We start from the raw sequence: 16,415 nt of genomic DNA, 5'->3' as shown, positions 1-16,415 counted from the left end.
GGAACGTTCACTGGTACAACCACTGTGGAAGACACATTGGTGGTGTCTCAGAAACCTAGATATTGAATTAGCCTATGATCTGGGAATTCCATTTTTTTGTATATACCCAGAAGATCTGAATCCAGTGACATGAACAGACATTTACACACTGACTTTCATAGTGTCATTGCTTACAATTGCTGAGAGATGGAAACAATCCAAGTGTCCTCCAACAGTTGAGCAGATAAACAATATGTGGTATATACATAAGATGGAGTTATAATGAGTGAAATAAGTCAGACATAAAAGGAGAGATATTGTATGTTAACAGTACTATGAACTCCCCAAACAGTGTAAAATCAGTGCTGTATTTTATAGAATATAGGTGACCTCAATATTGACAGAAACTAGGAAATGAGGAATGATAGCCTAATATGCTCATATATGTAAATGTTGGTGAATTCAAAGGCATGAGAATGCATAAGTGTGATGATTTGTTTGCTAATGGGATTGCAAATATCAGTGGAGCATGAAGTTGAACATGACTGAAAGGTGTTTTTTTTTTAAAGGCATGTATCCCACAGATAAGCATTACAATTTTAAATAAGTGCTTACATGATAAACTTCTAAGGTATAAAGAGTTAAACACAGTGACATATGAGAAAAACTGCCTATTGCGAAATAGGAACTATAATTAATAGGGCTGTCTTACTAGTACTATACAAATACTCAGGATAAATAATTAAGGGAAGATTAAAGTTTTAGGGTGTTTTTGGTCATGAGAATTATTTAAAATGGAGAGTGATGAAGATGATTGTATAACTAAGTGAAGATAATGTGAGATATTGATTATTTATCTTGGTCAGAACATATACTATGTGAAATTGGGAATGCCCTATGTAATAAGTGAAGAGCTGAATCTTGAGGCTTCCTCTTGTGAAACATTTGCTGTAAAGTGGAGTCTAATCTCACCTAAACTATGCCTAGGAATCACCTCCAGAGAACCTCGTTATTTGCTCAGATATGGCCATTCTCTCTAAGCACAACTCTGCAAATAAATTCATCATCCTCCCCTGGATGTTGGGCAGGACTCCCAGGTGAGTGAGTCTCCCTGGCAATGTGGGACATGGATCCTAGCAATGAGCCTGACCCTGTCATCAAGGGATTAAGGTCTTTTTGACCAAAAAAAAAAAAAAAAAAAAAAAAAAAAAAAGGAAAAGAAAGAAAACACAATAAGGTTTCAGTGCCTAAGAGATTTCAAATTGAGTCTAGAGGCTGTCCTAGAGGTTACTCCTATGGAAGCTTCGGATAGATATGCCAAATGGCCAGAGTATGACAAGTCCAAATCAACAGTAGTTCCCAAAACATTAAGAAGACCTTGATCCCTATCTGACACTCCAAAAGTTTCACTCACTAAGTATATTTTTCAGAAGCTTAAATCCTCCAGAGTGTTCCTATGCCACATAATCCCAAAACCCAGAGTCAACAAACTCATCAAAACATTAGCCAGACATGCTTCCCTTTCCCATAATTTTGACAATCATTTTCACAATGAAAAATTTAGGATGTCCATTCCCTAGACATCTCTGAAGATCAGGGAAGTGATTAAATTAGAGGAATGTATAGCAAGACAATAGGGAGAAATTAAGAGGATTACAAATACTGCATCTTTATATCATGTGTTTTCTTTAGTCGCTATAGTATTAGAATAGCTAGAAGGAAAGAACTGAAATGTTGGAATTGTAACCTATAACATCCTTTGAAATTTGCTCTATAGCTATTTATTAAATTGTACTTTGAATGTCATTGCCTTTCTAAAGATATGTAAAATTCACAATAAAGAAATAACAGAAACTATGATACTTTAATCCGTAATATTCTTTGAAATTTCCTATGTAACTACTTGTTAAATTGTACCTGGAAAGTTATCATCTTTCTGTATGTATTTCACAAAAAGGAAATAACACAAACTGTGTAACTGTAACCCATACAATTCTTTGAAATTTGCCCTATAGCTACTCCTTAAATTGTACATTGAAGCTATCACCTTTCTACATATCTTTAATATTTCACAATATGGAAATAACTGAAACTGTGGAACTGTAACCCATAATAACATTCTTTGAATTTGGGTCTCTACTTGTTAAACCACAATTTGAAATTTATCAGTTATATGTATGTATGTATGTATTTATGTATGTGTGTGTGTGTGTGTGTGTGTGATATCCCACAATAAAAAAATTTAAAACCCTATCATATATTTATTTATGCACCAATAGATAATTTCTCTTCTTTCCCATTGCTGCATATAGTTACAGTTTCATAGCATGAATAGTCCACAAGATTGGTATCTCACTGTGATTTTACCTTTGTGTTTTAGTTTCCTGACTGATAAATGCAGTGAGCTATCTTAACCAATGGAAATTTATAGGCTCACATTTTTTCAGGTCAGAAATGAAGGTGTTATCAAATCAATGATTTGTCCCAGAAGACTGTGGTGTTCTGTGGCTGCCAGCCACTCCTTGCTACATGGCTTTTTTTTAACACATGGCAATGTACATGATATCCTTTATTGGCCCGTCCTTTTTCTGAGTTCCATAGACTTCCAGCTACTGGCTGCTTCATTAAGATCTCTGTCTCTGCCTGAATGCCTGAAAAAGATGCCTGCAATAGGATCAAGACTGTCTTGATTCAACTGGCCATGCCTTTGCTGAAGAAATTTAATCTAAAGTTGGTATTTGCAATGGGCTCTCATCAACAGATTGGATTGAGATAAAGAAACATGTTTTTTTTCTGGTGTACATACCTGCAAGCAACAACACTTGCCTTTCCATAATGTAAAATGATTATGATACTTCAATGTGCTTATGTGCCATCTGCATTTCTTTAATCTGCTTCTAGGTTTTGGATATTTACCTGTTTTATAATGGGAGCTTTTTCCTTACTTTTGCATTTGTAAGTTCTTTATATATTCAGATTACAAGTCATTTGGTGGATGTGGAATTTGCAAATGCACTTTCTTGTTTGTTACTACACTTTTCATTGTTTTAATGTCTCATAGCTAGACAAATGTTTTATATTTGGTGCAGTCCAAATTACCATACATTTATGAATCCTGTTTCCTCAAACATAATTCCTTTTCATGATTATTATTTTAATTTAAATGTCATATTTATTGTGCAAACTACTCAAAGATTTTGATATTCCTGGTCTCTCACAGTACTGTTTGCTCACTCATTGATCTCTGTGATCATCCTTTTAGCAGAATGCTTTTCTTAAAATTTTAGATAATTGTGTTTTTATGTGAAACTTGGATATTATTATTTGAAGAGAAATGCTTTCTTGTAGTGCTCTGGCCAGGTTGTTCATCTGATAAAATGAGTTGTTTCTTGGTTTCAAGTTTATGTATCTGTTTCTTAGGTGTTATCCTTCTTATCCTGGTATTTGTGGACACCCTATAGATATATTCATCTCCAGACACCAAATTTATCACTTCTAGTTCCCATGTGAAGATGTGAAACTTCATTTTAGACATCCTATGATTGGAAGAATTTTAATGTTTTCTTCCATTTCACAGATATTTTCATTTATGTAGCATTTTCCTTCTTCAAGACAAAAGAAGTGAATATTTGTATGTCTGCAATTAGCATGCTTTCTCAACCCCTGTTGCTTCCCCATCTTGTCATCCAACAATTCAATAAATACCAATCTGTTTTTATTTGTATGTGAGTACATATAACAGGCTCCACCATATAAATGATCCATTTTCCTGATGTAATTGGATCCGGTCAGGTTGAGTCTTTATGAAAGAGGATACCACCTTGACTTTACAAACACATAAGGGGCATGATTCTTATAAAAAGGAAAATAAAGAAAGCATAGGCTAGGATTCTGCTGGTTGGGAACAGAAAACCTTAGAAAATAACAGGAAATGCCTTCTTCACTGAACTCTCCTTTTCTCTAGAGATGTAGGCACAGCTGAGAACCTGCACATGTTTTTGTACAAAAGTCCCAATGTACTGTGCCTCTGTGCTCTCCTTGCACAGTAGTACATGGCTGTGTCTACAGGATTCATGTTGGTCATTGCTAGAAACACCTGATTTCTGTCATTGTCCTTGGAGATTGTAAGCCAGCTTTTCAGAGATGCCTCATAACTCTTATCATCATCCCAATATATGATTGCAAGCCACTCCTTTGCCTTCCTTGGAGGCTGATGGATCCAGGAGACAACTATTCCAGAAGTGCTGATTGAGAACCCAGAAATGGTACAGGTCAGTGTAAGGTTCTGGGCAGGTTTCACCAGACCAGAACCAGGCTCCTTCAATTTGACCTGGGAAAAAACCCCTGTGGAGAAAACACAAGGAGGAAATGAAGCAGATTCAGAGTGAGAAGGGGAGTCCTTCCATTCCTGAGGGATGCCATTCCCAGAGCACTCACAAGGAGGGACAATCAGCAGCAGGGGAATGGAGTAAAGTTTGTCCATGGTGGAGCCCATGTGTCATGGATGCAGGACAATTGCTCAGCTTTTCAACATATGGGAAGGTAGAGCTGAGGAAGATTTGCATTGACCTTATGAAGCCCTGTCTCTCAGGCCACAAAACAGAGTAAAGGAAGAATTCTGTGTTGGAAGTGAATGGAGACAATGGGACAGGGCTTCCGTGTACTGATCTCCAGGGATGGAAAACCCATCCATTTCTGAATCTGATTTCATGATACACAAAATTCTCAGAACTGGCCTGGGAATTGGGCAAATAGAGCCTTTGAGATTCCCAATGCAACAGACAGGGTACTCTAATTGAGTATTTTTCTCTGGTTCCCTCACCATTATCATTCCTATCATAGAGGAATGTGATTATGGAACAAGGCAGACATGGTTTATTCCCATCTTCAGAGGCAGAGAGGTGTGTACTTTTTTATTGAGATATAGTCTCATGTACAGTCATCCATGGTGTACAATCAACTGTTCACAGTACCATCATATAGTTGTGCATTCATCACCCCAATCTATTTTTTAATATTTTCCTTATGCCAGGAAAAATTTAAAAAATATAAGAATAAAAATAAAAGTAAAGAAAAACAACCAACTCATCCCACCATCCCAACATATTTTTCATTTAGTTTTTTGTCCCCATTTTTCTACTCATCCATCCAAACACTGGATAAAGGGAGTGTGATCCACACGGCTTTCACAATCACATTGTCACCCCTTGTAAGCTACATTGTCATACAATCATCTTTTAAAAACCCAAGTTAAGCCAAATATATGTTCAATCAAAATGTGGTGAGAGGTAAGGGTTCAACTTAATTCTTTATCCTGTAGACATCCACTTGTCTCAGCATGATTTGTTATTTCATTCTGAATGACCATTGCACACTTGTCAAAATTAATTGTAGAACAACATTAGAATGTAATTAAGAGCACTGAAATATATACCTTAATGTTTTGAAAGGGGAAATGTTAGATTGTATATATGGTAGCATCTCTAACTTCTCCAATAGTATTCCCTAATAAAGAATATATATATATATATATTTTTAATTCAATGAACCAAGAAACAAGCATTTACTTGCAGGCTCTCTATTCTCTTCTATTTGTCTATATTTCTAATCTTTTAGAATACCACACCTTTTGACCACTGTGGCTTTGAATTAAGTTTTTAAAATGGGAATGCAAATCTTTTAAATTTGTTCTTGCTTTCCAAGATTCACTTGCCTCTTGGGGTTTCTTGAAATTCTATATAAATTTGAGGATTAAGTCTTCTATTTCTTCATAAAAACTTAACAAGGATTTAATCAAGATTGCATTTAATGTGAACATTGCTTTAGATAGTATTTATATAAAATACTAACCCTCTCAAATATTGAATGCAGGATACTTTTCCATTTCTTTAGGTTTTCTTCCATGTCCTTTAGCACAGATTGTAGTTTTTTAAGTGTACAGAAATTCACCTTCTTTGCTAAGTTCATTAATATCTTTCATTGCTTTAGATGCTATTAAAGATAGAATTGATTCCTTTTCAGATTCTTCCATGATCAATTTAGGAACACAAATGATTTTTGTGTTGATCTCAACCCTGCCATATACTGCATTTGCTTTTTAAAACTAGTAATTTTTAATGCTGATTCATTGAGTTATCTAAAAATAGTATCATTTTATGCATGAAGATGGCTTATTATTTCCACCACTAACACTGAGAGAATGACTGTTGGCCATCACACCTGAGTGTCCAGCAGCATCCATGGACAAGCTGTAAATAGCTTGAGCACTCCTGAGATAATCTCCTCAAGCACCTGCTTTGGTGTCCTTAGCTCATAAGCTGTTCAGAAAAAAAAAAAAAAAAGAATTTAGTTCTCAGAGCAGCCCTATGATACATGATCCAGGCCTGTGTTTCATATCCCATTGATAATAGGCATTGCATTAGGTCTCTTTTAAACAGAGCTTCCTAAGCATCTCCCAAGAATTTAGCTTTGAAAACCCGGTGTTATATTATCAAACTCCACATAATGGAATTCCAGACAGTATTCATGAATTTAAGGCTCATCCCCATTGTGCCTTGTCTTTACTAATTGATTTCTTATCACCTTGTTTTCACATACCTGCCACAACATCTAACCTGCCATCTCCTGCTGCAAGCTCAGCCCAGACCACGTTATCTTTGCTAATCTCTGCAGGTGCTCTTCCTTGGATTATTGTGTGTCCTACAATTCCAGAGCCACGGATTTAATAAATAAATAAATCATTGTCCTCTATGTTCTCACCATTAAGGCATTTATAGCACATAGATTCACCCTTTTGAAATGTGCTTCCGTCATCTATCTTCCCAAAGTAGTACAATATTATGAGAACCATCAATTGTCATAGTTAACATCTTATGTTAGGTTGTATTTTGAAAAAGGAGAACTATGCCCCTGAGAGGAAGCCCCTCCCCAGCACACCTGCACCTGCCTGAGGCTGTGCTCATTGGGTCATGGGTGCCCCCTACAGCCCCAGCCAATGCCCTTCATGTTGGTTCCAGTCAGGTTCACAGGGTATTTCCATCCCAGGTTGTCTGCCCAGGATCACTGGATTTGCTGTTGGCTTCAGACGCACTTGAGAGATTCCACACACTGTCAATGCCATATCCTGCCAGAGTGAATTGTCTTTAGTAACTTGGCATACTCTCAGGTAGAACAAGGGCAGTATTCTGTTGTACCCCTTGGGCCCATTTCCTGGAGCCTGACTGATGCTCTGACCCAGTCCTGCACATGCATATAGTGAGTCCAGAATCTTGTGGAGATTTCAGTGTGGCTCTTACCCCTGTTGTGTCCCAATAATTGATTGTCACATCAGAGATCACCTTCACATACTGAATTACTGGGATGAAAGCAGATTCACACATTATACCCATAACACATGCACACATTACACAGGTACATATACATTGACATGGACCAATTACATATGCACACACACGCACTCACATACCTACTATATGTATAACACACACCCAAATATATACACATATATAGACCTGCACATACACACATGCACACATTACACACACAAAATCCATTCCAAATCTTTCCCCCACACACTCACAAGCACATCCAGAAACATGTACCTGTACATATACCTGAGTACACATTCACATATACCTGTACACATGCACACACAAATGCTCTATCATACCCATGACATCCACACATGCCTACATATATAGAAACACAAATGCACACACACACACATGACACACAGACACACATTAAATGTGTACACTAAAATATATTATTTCCACAACTCATGTGCATATGCACATGTACACACACATGCAAATGTGGAAATCTCATAAATACATATATTCACATGCAAACACAATCATATATAAATACACACATATATACATATATATATACATATATATATATATGCCATGTCTGACTTTTGTAGCAATGGTACACAAATTTCTCCTTCTTCCCATTGCCCAACATAAGGGCGCTATCCCCATTCTGGCACTATTCTTCTGGAGGTGTCCTCCAATGCCAAACAGAAGCAAGCACAAACCATGTGAGTCTTGGTAGTGTGTGCATGCTGGTTTTGACTTTCCTCATGTTGCTTTGGAGCCCTACTGATGCCCCATGAGAGGAGCCAGGCCTGTGCCCAAGGTTTAGGAACACAAGGCTGATCACACAGTCAGTTCAACCAACATTGACCACTCCCAAGTGTGTGAGAGGACAGTCTGGTCATACAGCTGACTAAATTGCTCTTCTCAGTGGACACACGGCCTCCTGTGCAGAACAGGGAGAGCACTGGGCAGGGCATCACTCCCAGGAGCAGAAACAGGTGCTGGTCAAAGGATGGGGGTCCCAGAACAGTGAGTTTGCCAAGGGCCAGAATCCCTGTGAGCTAGTGTCTGTAATGGGCCTCCTGGTCCTCCATTCTTGGATGAGGTGTCCCTGCCCCACCACTGCATTGGAGACATGATGATATTATTCATATTTTAATGAAAATTATCATATTCATATTCATCATGTTCCTGAATACCACAAAGACAAATGCACACACACACACACACACATACACACACAGAGACATACAGGTACACATTACATATTGCACACTCAAATATTCTATGTCCAAAACTCATACACACAAACTGAAGCCACTGGATGCTGCACCTGAGACCATGTCAGAGTTTCTCTCTCCTCCTCCTTCACCCTGAGGACTCAAGCAGTACATGATTGTAGCAAAGGTTATTTTTCATTGCCATTCTCAGGAGATTGAAATAAGTTTGGAGAATGAATTTCATAAAGTTAGTTGAAAGATAATTTCATTTACACTTCCATGCAAATTCAGGAAGAATGACTGGTATATATATGTTATATATAACAAGTAATAATATTTTTAAGAAAACAAGCACAAAACTCTACTTTCCTTGAATCATGCGTAAATTGTAGGACTGCTTAGAAAAGATGCAGTGGCAGTTCTCTGGGGATTACATATAGTGGAGAAAGAAGAGGGAACCCTAGGCAAGGCCTGTGCACCTTCTGAGCATGGTCTCTTGGTGCCCCCTGGTGTTCTCGAGAGCCCCCTGCAGTCCTCCTGTGCCCTGCAGGGGAGGTTTGCATGCGGGTTAACCCTGACTGCAATCACTGTGTCTCTTGCACAGTAGTACACAGCTGAGTCCTCATCTCTCAGGCCTGCTCAGCTTTAAATAAACTTCATTCTTGGAGTTGTCCTTTGTGATGTTGAGTCAAGAATGAAGAGTTAATTTCCACTATTCAGTATGTGCTTGCACCACTAGTTATCCTGCTGTTCCACTCATCCCCTTTCCTGGGGCCTGTCAGGACCAGCTCATACCATAGCTGGATAAAGAGAATCCAGACAACAGAAAATGAGGGACAGGGTCTGTGAGGGCTTCACCAGTCCAGGTCCTGACTCCTGGGACAGGACACCTGAGAAGAAGAACCATAGTGGGTCAGGTGCCCAGATGTAGCATTCCCAATAACTTCATCTCTGAATCCTGAGACACTCACATCAGGGAGATTTGAACAGAAACAGGGAGAACCACAAGGCTTTCATGTGCTGGATAATGTCCATGACTCCCAGAAAGTAACATCCAGACTTAAATGGAATTTAAATTTAATTAGATGTGTGCAGTGGTTTCATCTGTTCACCCATTTGGCAATTTGTATTTGGGAGATAACTCAGTAAGTAAAGTGAAAGGGGATGAAGGGAGGTGTTTTACTTTTGGGCACCCTGGGAGGAGGATGCTGGCTGAGCCCTTGGAGAACACTGTGCTCTCCCTGGGGTGCACCCTCACCAATCCCTGGTTCCTTTCTGTAAGACAGGAAATGTGTTGAATTAAGAGTCAGATGGGCCCAAGGATCAAGAATGGCTCTGGGAATATGATCATTTTGACACTACTCCAATGTTTTGTACATATGTTTGTGTGTGGTTGTTTATGTACATTTATAATCCATATACACAGAATAACTAATATGTATACAAAATATAAGGTGTATCTATTCCCTGACAATGTTAGTTATAATGGATTCTGCCTTATTAATGAATTATCAGTGGAGGGAAATGGGTTTGGAACCACCTCTTTTCTGCTTTGTTGATACCATACTTCTTTTGTAAATTTATGTGTGACATTTTAGTAAGTTTTCATTGCTCTTAAGTATTTTCAATACTGCTATTAGTGGTAGAATTCACCATGGTATCCAGAAAGGGCCTCTGTGTGCCTTTTCCTCTCACAACCATGATTGCCCAAGCACCATTTGTCACACCTGTGCAAATGGGGCAGGTCAACATCACTTACCTGCAGTTTCCCCACCTGAATATTGACCGGTTTTGATCCACTCATCTCTGAATACATCTTTCTATTTTATCATCTCATGAATAGAACTTGAGAGAGGCATATTGTAGTATGGATGTTCAATAATATTAGTTAAACATTAAACAATATATATGTTAAAAAATCACCTCTATCCTGGTTCCAAGTTATGTGGCAGTAACATGAGGTGAAAAGGAATTGGCCTCAATACAAAGTCACCAATTATTGTGACAGAATTTGGGGATTATTGAGAACTCCATAAGGCATGTTCCAGGATTGGACCTGGTGCATAAGGCCTTCAGAAATTCCATGAGTGGAGGTTCTATGAGGGGAGATGCAGGCAGGAAAATCAAATCCATATGTAGAGTAAATTTTCTCACTTTGAGGACACTGCTGAAGGACAAAGTGCATATTTCATGAGTGACGTATTTCCCCATCACTCTGATGCATTGACTGTGAGGTTATCAATTAGTTACATTATTTCAAGTGGAAGAATTTCTGTGTATATTGTTTGCTTTATGTAACTTTATAGCTTTTATTTTTAATGAAATTGCTCAAATATAAGTGTATTAATGAAATTTCACTGAAATTCAAACTTAAGCCACCTAGCAGTCTCGAGACCGGTTTTTCTCTTCTTTCCCATAATATCATCAGTGAAGTCAGAGTAAACTCCACATGCTGACATGAATCTTTGTTCTGTCCCTGTGCATGTCCCTGGACATGTCCCCTTTCCTTATGGTCCTGTTACTCCCAGCTCTTTCCCAGATCCTGAACCTGGACATGGTGGTTCTGAGCTTCCTGAGACCTGCCCTGTTCTTGGCCCCTGGACTCTGTCTAGCAGGAGCTGTTGGGCAAGGAGAGCATGTGGTTTCTTATTTTGTGATTGTGCTGTGTGATACACTTACAGACATAATCTTATTTCATTTTCCAAAATCACAATATATACTGAAGTAAGAAGAAAATTATACCTCAGTCTAACATGTTGAAACACTTCCCAGGTGATACTAGAAATCTGTAGGGCTGCAGCACAGACATGATGTTTTAAAGACTACACATTTTCTTCCTTTACTTCTAGCAATACGCACAATCCTTTCTCCTAATTTCTGAGGTCTTTTTGTTTCTTTCTAAAGGAAAGAAATTAGGAGATGATGCTAAAAAGCAAGATGAGAGACTAATCAGAAGTTTGACAGTGGACCAAAGATGGATATTGTTAAAAATCCATGAGCATGTTGAAAAATAAGATTAGTTTCTTCTGGGGACCCTCAGTAAGATAGATGATGGGATTATATTGGGGGAAATAAAACTAAACACAGGTTCTCCTGTTAATATACTGCTCTCTATGACCATATAACCATAACTACAGTGTCAAGGTTGATGGATTGACACCACTCACTTTTGTAAGTAATGTTTTATTGGCACTCAGCATGCTCATTAAAGATCATCTATGGCTGGTTTCAGTGGCACAACTGAGTAGTTGCCATAGAGATACTATGAACCACAAAGCTTGAAAGATATACTATGGGCCCTTTATTTCCCTGCCACTGTTGTGTTGAGTACCTGAAATGTGATTAGTGTGATTTAGGAACTAAATCTTTAATTTCCTTTAATATTATTTAATTGAAGGTCACATTTCAAATTGATACTTGATTATGTTATGGAAAAATGTTAGTGTATTTGGCACAACTTGGCCATTTGAATTCATTATAATTCACTAGACAATTGCAAATTTCATGAAATCTAAATTAAGATGTGCTGTAAATGTAAAATACAAACTGGAATTAAAAATTTTGTACAAAAAGAGAATATAAACTGTCTCATTAATAATTTGTTTTACATTGATTGCATGTTGAGAGGATATCTTAGTTATTTTGTGTTAGATAAAATATATTTTTAAAATTAATTTCACCTGTTAAAAATAAGAAGATGCAATATCACCACCATTTGTGGTGAAACTACAAACATAAAAATAGAGGAGTTGTTTGACATCCATGAGCACGTGTCTGGTAAGCATGAGCCCATATCTGGACCTGTGCTCCTCATCATTGGACTCACCTGCTGCCCTGATCCAGCTCCAGGACATTGTGGGAAAGCCCTAGTGAGCTTTACATGCCCACAGCTGCCTTTGCAAACATTACTAATTTTATGTAAATAAGTAATGATGTATTTATGTAAAGTGTTCATGACTCTCTACACAGACGTACCACTTTCGTGTGCTCTCAGCAGAAGGCTTTAGATAGGCGTACACTACCACAATTGGGGATTTTTTTTACAAATGCAGAATAAGCAGTACTTCTGACATTTTCCCACTGTAAGTCTTACCAATAAAGTAAGAAAATGACTAACGAGACATTTTGCTGCAGAAATAAGTTGTTCACTTTAAAAAAAGTTATTGGTTACCTTGAAGGTATAGGCAATGGTTCTGTCATAAAATTATCAATCATCACTTTTTCTCAGGACTTCCCACACCTAAACTAAACTAAACCAAACCATATTTGCTTGATGATGTAGAGTTAAATCATTCCCTTTGCAAGGACAATGAAATAATGCTGTGCACATGTACAGAGATGATCAGATATTGCTCCCTGCCTTACTTTATTGTATGAATGCTTCACAGTAAACACTCAGCAAAGATACAAATTCCACATTTCTTCCTGTTTGCCAACTCCCCACAGCTCAAAATTGTATCTTTTTTTAATAAGACCTTTCTCCAAAAATAATCATTTGGAGCTCTTTTCCAGGCTCACTACTATTTATTGTCAACAGGAGGAAGAAGGGATGACTGCAGTATTAAGTGAAGATCAGTTTAATGAACAGCGTTTTCATATTATGCCAAAAGGAAAACTTTCCCAGTTAATCTAGATTAATTAGGGTAGCTAAGATAAATTAATTAAGCACTGGAATAGCCAGAAGCCCCTCCTTAACCCCAGAAGCTTTCAGGGGCATGGCTGACAGGGTCTGCAGTGCATTTCTTTTGGAGGGTGAGACACCCATCCCCAAAGCCAGAGTGTGGTCCACTCGGAGGCCTGGGAACTGCCAGATCCACTGTGCCCTTGAATCAACTTCCTGACAGACTGCACATGGCCCACCCACCACCCTCAGGGCTGCCAGTCCCCAGTGCACATGGAGAAAATATTTGGAAACCATATATCTGATGAGACTGATATCCAGCATATATAAAAAAAAGTCCAAAAACTTAGCTACAATAGTACAAGCAGCCCAATTATAAAATGGACAATATATGTGGAAAAAAAACATTTTTCTTATGAGAAAATACAAATGACTAAAAAACATATGAAAAAATTTTCATCTTCACTAGTTATTAGGGAAATGCAAACCAAACCACAATGAGATATCATCTCACACCAATAAGAAGGGCTGCAATTAAACGAACAGGAAACTGCAAATACTGTAGATGGTTTGAAGAAATTGAAATTCTTATTCATTTCTAGTGGGACTTTACAATGGTAAAGCCACTCTGGGAAGTCCACTTCTCAATATATAACCAGAAGTTCTGAAAGCGGTAACAGAGGAAGACATTGCACATCAGTGTTCATAGCACCATTGTTCACAATCAGCAAGGGATGGAAACAATTGACACGCCCTTTAACAGATAAGTGGATAAACAATATGTGGTATATACATATGGTGGAATACTATGCAGCAGTGAGAAGGAATGAGGTTCTGAATCATATGGAAATGTGGATAACCATTGAAGATACAGTGCTGTCAATGATGGGTTCAGTGGCCAGTACAGGGGACTGCAATTTCTTAGTCTGCAGATGCAGGGAATGTTGGAGACATTTGTAGGCATGCTCAGCCTCACAGGACACTCTTGAAAGTAAGATCCAAGTGCACATCTGAGTAGTTCTGGCCTCCCTGTGAGGACCCTCAAGTAATCCCTGCATCAGAAGTCTGTAGTTATGTGGGGAGGATGAGGAGTATGACAAAGTATTCCTGCTTAACTTACTCCTTCAAATAATATAAATGTGTGCTTGATTTTATATTTATAGGAAAATATTGATGATTTTACAGAAAAATAATGTGTGACAAATGACTGGTACAGGCATGAAAAAATAAATGTATTTATTAAATATAAATTGTAACAGGAACAGTAATTGGATGAAAAAAATGATACAACCTAAACTTCCTGTATGTGTGTATATATATATATATTGGAAACCCTGTTGTTTCACACAATGATGGCATTTATGTAATAGAAATATAATAGAAAATGAACTTAAAATAGGAGCAGAGACCTGGTCTCTGATGCCACATGAGATAGAAGGAAATACATGAGACTCCTGGAAGCTGCTCCTAGGGAGGGCCAGGCTTTCCCACCTCTTCCTTCTTTCCCTGAAGTCATGATGATGTGTGAAAGATTATTTCCCTGAAAATTCTAAGAAATGCAAGTTATGTTAAGGGGAATAATTTCACAGAGATGTTAAATACAAATTATGCTCACATTTTCAGGCATATTCAAAAGAGTAGATAAATACTACGTTATACTTAGGTTTTTATATGTAGGTATGTATGTATGTATGTATATATTAAAATATTAACTTAGCAACAACAATGATTTCTTGTTTTGAGTTTAAATCTTGCATACAGCTTAGCACTTGTAACACGTTACATAGTTCCATGTTGTGAAGCAAGAAGAGGGAACCCTAGGCAAGGCCAGGAAACTCCTCCTAGTGCCTCCCTGCACCTGCCCCTGGGGATGGCCCCTGAGCACCCCCTGGTGGTCATGAGCACCCCCTGCATTTCAGCCCATCCTGCACCTTCCAAGGAAGGTTTGTGTCTGGGCTCACTCCCACTACCCCTCACTGTGATTCTTGCACAGTATTATTTGGCTATGTCCTGGGCTCTCAGGCTGCTCAGCTTTAAATAAACTTCATCCTTGGAGTTTTCCTTGGTGATGTTCAGCCAGAGCTGAAGAGACGGTTATAACATGTTCTTCCACCTCTGCTTATCACCCCAAGCCACTCCAGCCCCTTTTCTGGAGCCTGGCGGATCCAGTGCACAGCACTATTTGTTAAAGAGAATCCAGAGACAGAGCAGGTGAGGGACAGGGTCTGCAAGGGCTTCACCAGGCCAGGTCCTGACTCCTTCAGCAGCATCTGCGACAGGACACCTGAAGACAAGGAGAACCATAGAGAGTCATGTGCTCAGATGCATTGTCCCCATTTACCTTTATGTCTGAATCCCTGAAAGGCTCACATATGGGAGCTGACACCAGAAAGAGAAAGAAACCAAAGGGTCTCATGTTCTGCCTCATGATGAACCTGAATCCCAGAAAATATTATCCAGACTTTAGTGAAACCTAAATTTAAGTAGATATGTGCAGTGGTTTCATCTGTTTGCCCATGTGGTGATTTGCATTTGGAAGGTATTTCTGTTATGAAAAGAAAGGGATGAGGGGAGGTCCTTTTGTCTTAGGGAAAACCTGGGAGGAGGATGCTGGCTTAGCCCTGGGAGAACACAGTTCCTGGGGTGTCCCCTCACCAATAGCTGGTTTATTTACTTTCAGACAGGAAATGTGTTGAATTAGGAATCAGATGGGTGAATTATCAAGAATGTCTCTGGGAATACGGTCATTGTGCCACTTCTCCAAGGTATTATATAAAATATATGTTTGTGTGTGGTTGTTTATGTGCATGCAAATTTCATATGTATGGAATAAATAATGTGTTTCTAATATATATTATTTATATGTTTCCTGATCATGTTGGTTATAATGTAGTCTGCTGATTTATGAATTATCTCTGGAGGGAATTGTGCTGCCATCTCCACTTGTTTTCATTCTTTATTTGTAACATTATGTGTGAAATTTTAGTAAGTTTTCAGCATTGTTAGATATTTTCATTACTGCTTTTATTGGTATAATCCACCATCAGAATGAGAAAGGACCTGTGGTACCCTCATCTCATACCCCTATGATTTCCCGAGCACCAAATGTCCCACGTGTGCAACTGGGGCAGGTGAAACCACTTACCTTCAGTTTCCTCACCTGAATGTTTCCTGGTTTTGGTCCACTCATCTCTAAATATGTCTTTTTACCTTATCATCTCATGAATAGAACTTGAAAGCAGCATTATCACAGTCTGGCTATTCAATAATGTT

General features: G+C 38.3%; 1 pseudogene and 1 gene segment (V, D, J or C); both read right to left on the bottom strand.

The window, feature by feature from the left end:
- Positions 1 to 3,919: 3,919 nt before the first annotated feature.
- On the bottom strand, positions 3,920 to 4,462 carry LOC119515979. The segment is given in 2 exon segments: positions 3,920 to 4,323; positions 4,417 to 4,462. Coding segments are annotated over 2 exon segments (450 nt in total).
- A 10,675-nt stretch (positions 4,463 to 15,137) lies between these two features.
- On the bottom strand, positions 15,138 to 15,570 carry LOC119515977 (annotated as a pseudogene).
- Positions 15,571 to 16,415: the final 845 nt, after the last annotated feature.

Source organism: Choloepus didactylus, chromosome 19 (genome assembly GCF_015220235.1).
Source record: "Choloepus didactylus isolate mChoDid1 chromosome 19, mChoDid1.pri, whole genome shotgun sequence".
NCBI lineage: Eukaryota > Metazoa > Chordata > Mammalia > Pilosa > Megalonychidae > Choloepus > Choloepus didactylus.
This window is presented reverse-complemented; position numbering and strand designations above follow the sequence as displayed.